The sequence below is a fragment of the Dufourea novaeangliae genome, unplaced genomic scaffold, assembly GCF_001272555.1.
Source record: "Dufourea novaeangliae isolate 0120121106 unplaced genomic scaffold, ASM127255v1 scaffold103, whole genome shotgun sequence".
NCBI classification, from domain to species: Eukaryota; Metazoa; Arthropoda; class Insecta; order Hymenoptera; family Halictidae; genus Dufourea; species Dufourea novaeangliae.
In genome coordinates, this window is record NW_015373979.1 from 208,035 (window position 1) to 215,712 (window position 7,678).

Here is a 7,678-nt window from a genome sequence, read left to right on the forward strand (position 1 = left end):
AATTAATTTGCGTTGATGGTCACTCGGTTCACTCTTTTTCGGCATATTTCAAGGGAAGTTTTCTAACTTTCGAAACATTAATAGCAAAACTAAAGACAGATTGATATACATATATGTTAGCAGTGAGTACTGATAGCAGACTGTAATTTTTTGGAAAAAATACGAAATGTTGAGTATGGACCGCTCGGTTGCTTTGTAGCCCACTATAAACCTTGTCAACTGTTTTAAAATTCTTCTGAACTGCCCGCCACAGGATGATGAACAATGAGAAAGATTTCAAAGAAATAGTTTTCGCAGCAACCTATAATGATAAAGCTGCCTACTACTTGTGGCCAAGGCTGTATTTTTAAGTCGTTGCTGAAATTACTGTTTGCTGGAAAGTCATCGACTTAACAGTCACAGACTCGAGAAGGTTCAATGAACATCAATGGACGTGATAACATATAATGTGATTTAGCAAGTTACAAAGGTTGTATTGTAGGTAATATAGATCGTGTCACCAGTAACTGCTTACTCGAATTAAGTGCATGTTTCGGTAGGATACAGTGAATCTAAATAGAAATAACATTGTTATCATTTTTCCCATGGTTGGAAAACATATTCCACACATTCTTACTTATCAATTCAACTGACATCTGGTTGTAATTGAAAATAAATTAAAGGCATTACTATTTTGTTCCTGATATTTTGAAGATAATAAATGGCACAATCAATGAACATTATTCTACATAGAAAAATAATTGAAGAATGTAAAATAGAACATTGTTTGCAAGGATTTTTGCTTCCAAGGAACCTGTCGTTTCAGGTATATAAATTATGCATACGTTTAAATGATATCTCAGAATGTCCATCTTTTTCACGAATGTACAAGTCTAGTGGGGCTTGAATACGTAAAATGACTCCGAAGAGAGCAGTATTGGTACTCATAAACCATTATTCATATGCTTTATTGTAAAAACAAAACATAAATGGACAACAGAGAACCATACCTTCAACAGTAATTCCCATAATAATAAACTTTATTCGAAAAAGTTTAATCCTCAATTTTTAATTTATTTTCACATGTTCATTATACCTATTACAAGAAAATATTTCTAAAATGCACACCCATATTATAGATATCATATTGATGTGTTACTACATTTTTTGGAGAAAATAAATGGAATGTATTCCAATTCGAGCAGTTTTAATTTTTTTTTTTAAGGCATTTCAAGTATTTCTTGATCAACTTCAGAAACAGTGCTTAGATCCAATATTTTTTACCAAGTTTGCTATTTGCTTAAAAAACAACTGATTTGGTTATTAAAAGTACTCATTACTGTCCCACACATTGCATTATTAGGAAGAAAAAGAGCGAGCAGATGTATTCATTTTCATCTGCATTGTAACCTTATTAAGATATGTAATATTAGATTACCCATTAGTAGGCTATTTCTTATAGTGTCTTTTTACTAATAATGTATATGCTCATGTTCTCAAAAAAATTGCACTGATTTTGAAGGCAACAGTTTGCCATATTTATCAAGACATTTGATATAGACAACTACTTTAATAATAAGATATACATGTTCCTGGTACCTTAATGATACAAACCAAAATGCCCATAAATTTCTTACTGCGATGCTGATAGTCACGAACATTCGCATAATTCTGGGCAGGCACGTAATAAACACAATAAACCTTTCCAGATTCGCGACCGGTTTGTAATAAACTCTGAGTAATTAGAAGCGGCAGTTACAAACAGGAATTATGCGCTCAATTGATTGTAATGGGGCAGACTCATTTGTACATTAAATAAGCAGGAATTGCGCCTAGAAATTAAGCATGTGACATTTGTAATAACGATCTCCCTTTTTGAGAAGTAATGATGACAGGACAATATTGGACAGTATTAAAGCGGTAAAATTACGTATTATATACGTGCAAGGTATCTATCAAGATAATTGTTATAAAATGTGCTCTACTTCAGATCGACTGTGAAGAGTGTTTATAGTTTTTTTCAGATATAAAACCATTAATTTTTTATCACAATATTTTAGGGACGATATCTATTGTCTATAACGATTATTAACGAATTTAATTTTCATTAATATGTAGTTTGATGGGTGTAATTTACACTTCAGAGGAATGTCCTTGTTATAAAAATTTACGTCAAACTAAAGCAATCGAAACGTTACTTGTAACAGTTAGAATATTATTGTACTCAAATTTTCTTGCATGTATCTGAACGTTCAGTGAATTTATATTGTCCAGAGGAAATGTAAAATAATAACGAGGAACGATGAAGAGAAGTTTACCGTCCAGACTTAGAAACTTTCAAATTTCATTAGGATAACTTCTGCTTTTGCAGAGTATTGTTTTCATTTGTAGAACTGTCACACTCTATCCAGATTAGTGAACGTTTTGCTAAAGCTTTCTCAAATAATAGAATGAGATGTTAATAATTAATGTATGTTTAGTCCCATAATTTCTCTAATCATGATCAGGAATGTTCCCGACAAATGTCAAATATGGATGTAACGTAGAGAATGACCACGATGACCCAAATACGCTGTGACGTGGAATAAGATATTTAGGATTTATCTCTCTAGGAGCAGCTTGCACCACTAGATGCGATGAATGTCATATTTATTATGCGATATTATTTCGTATCACGTACACAATTTACGGATTTGATATTGTCGCGAGGACAAAGTAAAATTATTCCGTTAAGATTCAATAATTACTAATATCATAATTATGCGATTAAAAATGAAGAATCATTAAGCAGGTACTCTATTCACATTTTTCATTTTCTTGTTGACTTTATAAATTAATGTTATGTCCATGTAATACACTATTTCTCTTAATATTCACAAAGTTATAGACGAAAGGTCGATATGTACATTTCACTACTTCTAATGTGTAATGAATTTTATGGGCAAAGTAAGCGTAATTATGTAATTGTAATTACAATGCATTAAAAATAGTTTTAAATTCCCTTCTACAATTTTATTTACCGTGGGAACATCTTTTAATGGCATAACAAAGTGATCTAGCGAAACAAAATTTCAAGAATCTACGAAACCTGTAAAAATATTTTAAACAATTTGATTCGTTATTCCTTAATAATAATTTATAGTTATAAAACAATTGAATTGATTAATAGGAATAACATTATTATGATACTTTGTTCATGTAAATTCTAGATGCAATAGGTGGTCACAGGGGATTAAAATTGGCGAGACATTGAATGCGGTCCTTGCTAGTGAAGGTATGTCTGATACACTTAATGTGGCATGCTACAGAAGATTCAGGACAATGTACCGGGTTAAAGCGTGTATCTTCATATCTGTTACGCGACTCATTTAACATGACAGTTTCATTATAGTAGTGACGCTAAACTTTCATTGACAGCGTATCGCTTCCCTAATAAATTTCTTACATACATAAAATTTGCATAATACTTGCATTCCTTGCAATTGTTAGTGTTTGTAAAAAGGATTTATAATCAATTTAGTTACTAATAGTTTATAATGCAACTTATAGCGCTATACCTTCAGCTCGCGTGCACTTCGATCAACACATAATTCCAGTGTTCTCATTAGGTTGAAAAGGAAACATGTTGTGATATTGAATAATATCACCAACAGCTTTAAGAAAAATACAGTAAGGTATTTTCTTACGTAACTTCTACATTCATCATCCGAATGTTTAACATACATTGTTTTCTCCAATATGATTAACTAGATTTTGTTCTAATCGCATACGATTGAAAGCAAACTTGAATGAAATTTCATGACAACAATGATTGATGATAAAGCTTATCGAATTTGGCAGTTGCAAATAAGCGAGGATATCTTTATTAGAATAATAATCTACTCTTACTAAATAAAATTTCTATGAATGTTCTTATAATGTATAGTAAACTTATAATGTATAGTAAAGTGCATCTATATTCTATCCTTCACAAGTTCGACCTTCCAGCTCTCCTTAATAACATATAATTAAAAAAAAAGTAAAATAAAATAAAATAAAATCACCAAAATACTGTAATAATCGCATTGTTTCTATATTCTATCAAATTCCAAATGTGTATAACCGTAAAAGAACTGATTTCAAAATTGCGTTCCATAACACAAGCCTGGCCAAACATTCGCCCGTGGAGCCACATAAACAATAACACCAGCCCACACAACTCGCTTCTGTTGTGTTGTCATCCTCGGGCAGGAGGTATGCGCGCATGCTGACTGTCTCTACTTTCGACACTCCCGAAGTCCCTACTCGTCGGTTATTGGCGACAAACGTTGACATAGTGACTATGTGTTGGAAGTGGAGCAGTCACACATGACAACACAAGAGAAGCGACTGATGGGGGCTGATGTTATTGTTTATTTGGCTCTACGAATGTTAGGCGAATGTTAGGCGAATGTTTGGCCAGGCCTGCCATAGCAGATTCATTGCGAGGCCAAACCTCTTGTAATACCTAAGTAACATTTATAAACAAAAATTATTTTTCATAATATCATAGAAATAACAGAGTACACAAAATTATTATCCAATAATATACAAAAAGCAATGAATTTAATAATGTATGTAAAAATTATTATTACTCGAAGAATAGTGTATATAGATTATTACTCATATAAAAATTCCTTCGGTTATTCGTTTTTCCTTTTTTGGGATGAAGAAGATACCTTGTCGTTTTTTATAGGAGGGGAGCCCCACCACAGGGCCACAACCCCCCGCGCTCCCAGCAACAGAGGAGCTGATGGTGGCAAGGCAGGGGGCCCCCCGACCGCCACCACCACGTCGTTCCAAGTCACGGCGTCTGCACCCACCTCCACCCCCACCGCCACCGCCACCCCCGGCGGACAACACCACGGCGGGCCCAGGGATACGTTTCAGCGCCCCTTCACACGCGGAGCTCCTTCTCTTCGAGGAGAGCCCCGCGAACTCCTGGTACCGCAGTCGCAGGCTTCTTCGAGGTGTCCTGCAATTGATTTCCTTTCGTCTTCGTTGGTATCCACGAGGCACGTCCGCAAAGTAAAGTCTGGTCAGCAATTACAAAAACCAAGTAAATGAAGAAAGAAATATTGAATGTTCACAAACAATACCTACATACATACGTACACTACCTACCGCTCATAAGTATTCAGGAATCTGGTCTATATGAAAACTATGTGACGTTTCGTATAAATGATGTATTTTAGGCCTCGTTTATTATATCATAGTAGCACAAACGTTACCCATCAAGCCATCATATTCTCTAAACCAGCGGTTCCCAATTTGGAGTACGCGTACTCTCAGGGGTCGTGTTTGGTGTTTTAGGGGTGTGCGAAGAAAATTGAAATAACAGCAAATATAAAAATTACAACCATTTTCCTAATATGTATTAGGGGATAGAATTTAGAGAACAAGTCAAAAAAAGTTGGGAACCGCTGCTCAAAGCAATATTTATTCCAGATTTCCGGCTATTTCGCAACACCATGTAACATTTACTTCATATTCGATAAATGTTCGGGTGAATTGTACATGTGTTGCGGTGTGAACAGACCGTGAGGCTCGTTCAAAGTTCGCGATTGGCTGCTCTGCGGGGGGGGGGGCCGATTGCCACTTGTGTGACGGCCGCGTGAACTGTCACCGGTCTTGATTCCGTGTAAATTTAAGGATGCTCACGCAGGAGCATCTTGTCGTCGTTTCGTTTCCGAACGTTGTAGGATGCGTACTCGAGTGCGTCGCGTGCGATTTACTTCCTTTGTCATCGGTATTGCGTAGTTTGTACCACGTGTTTGCGGTGTGCGTAGGGCAACGTTAGGTCGTTCGTTCCGGTTTCCTTGTATTCTGGGTTTTATCAACGATTCTGTAAATGGGCGTCTTTGTGTCGAGTTTGTGTGTTTCTATTTTCGCGTGATCAGGGGATAGCGAGGTGATTTACCATACAAGATCAACGTGCGAACGACGGCCCTGCCGGACGCCAACTCTACCCGTGCGAGTGTAATAGTAACGACAGTCGTTCTTCAGCTCGAAATTAATACCAAGGATCTTCTGGTGCACCTTACAACAACGACTACATCACCACTGTCTCGTCGATTCCACCGAGATTCACCCTGGATTATTGTGTGCGTCCATCTGTAAAACCGAAGGCCTCGCTGTCCTCGAGTGTCCTTTTGAGTGCTGATATAAGGTCGTACATTTCTCCTTATTATGCCGGTAATTCGTCAATTACCAAAACGGCTTTTTTCCTCCACTGGAGATTTTTTTATGCCAATAAATTATTCTTCTTTCTTTCATTCCCACAAATCAAGTGTTTTATTTAAACCTTCTCACACCACTCCTGCTCTACCTGGCTATCAACGTTATATTCACTAACAATAAGTGTCCTAATACATATGAGCGGGAGTGTACATTGCTTTTCCACCTTGTTATCGACTTCCACGCATTTGGTGTATTGTTTGGCCGGATTCTTTTAAACCTGCATAAAAATATCTTTTATCAGTGACTTCAGCTGTTTGTTATTCTTGTCATGAGTCCATCGTTATTTTAAAAGCGCTGCGATTGAATCCACTGCTTTAAATGAATGATCCTGTGGATGGATGATCAAACACTTTCTATCTAACACTTCTTAAGAAGCTAAACAGTCAAATATGCTGCGTGACAGCGTGCATTATCGTGCAAAGATACAATCCCGGATGACAGCATTACACGTCTTTTGTTTTGAATAACACGTCTCAGATTTGTTAACCTTTTAGCTACTATACGCGCCTATATTGGATTTCGGCTAGGTCATCTTTTGGAACGACACACCATTATAGTGACATTCTTCTTCGTTCTAAGCGACACTGTTGAACGACACGCCACTATGGTGGCTCACTTGTTTATCTTGCATTCAAAAACGTATACTGATAGTTGGTAAGTTAACAGACGGAAGGAATGCGGGTTTCATTGGGCGCAGCGAAATAAACCAACCTCATTGGATATAGTTATGAGTCGAGCTACACGCATTTTCGGTATTGGCTAAATTGGCTTACTCTCTTGGCCTCTGTATCTTACCAACTGTCAAGTTACCAACTTACCAGCTGTATGTAGTACATTATTTATTTTTGAATATAGCTAAATGTATAATGGAAAGTATCAAGCACCGTCCACGGTACTAATGTCGTTTACGTGCAGTTTGCGACAAACTGTCCGTACAGTGGTACAGCTCCGCGGCATGTTTCGCCGTAGCTAAACGGTTAAGGTTTCACAGATTGCTTTCAAGGTGTCAAAATGATAACGGACTGACGAGAGGGGTGACAAAGTGACTGAGTCTGTGGTAGAAGGTTTTTTTGATGCAAGTTTCAAAAAAGCTTGTACATCGATACACCAAAATGCGTAAAACTCAATGGAGAGTATGTGGAAAAATAACGTATACATTTACGTAGGCATTCTTCGCCAGGCTTCAACATTTTCTTTCCTTGCATTGGACTATTTAGTTGTTGACCGAAATTTACTTTGTGGATGTGTCTCATACATTGCAAGATGTGTTCCACGACGAAACCGACAGATCTTGCAAGCACATTTGGCAGGTTTTTCTCAGTCAAAATGGTCGCGTACAATATAGTCGATCTCAGTCTGTTAATAAGATACAGTAATGATAAAATACTATAGGTATATTTTTACAAGGATGGCTTTTCTTGATTTTTCATGTGCTTTTTAG

At 36.7% G+C, this 7,678-nt stretch overlaps 1 protein-coding gene across 1 annotated transcript in view; it reads right to left on the reverse strand.

Annotated features, from left to right (window-relative positions):
* Window positions 1-5,486, reverse strand: part of LOC107187112 (Kv channel-interacting protein 4-like) — a 133,484-nt gene extending 127,998 nt beyond the window's left edge. The window contains exons 1-2 of the mRNA XM_015575120.1: window positions 5,482-5,486; window positions 4,677-5,032 (exon numbers count right to left, since the gene is read on the reverse strand). Coding sequence (XP_015430606.1) covers window positions 4,677-5,032; window positions 5,482-5,486 — 361 coding nt within the window. The remainder of the gene's footprint in view (window positions 1-4,676; window positions 5,033-5,481) is intronic.
* Window positions 5,487-7,678: the final 2,192 nt, after the last annotated feature.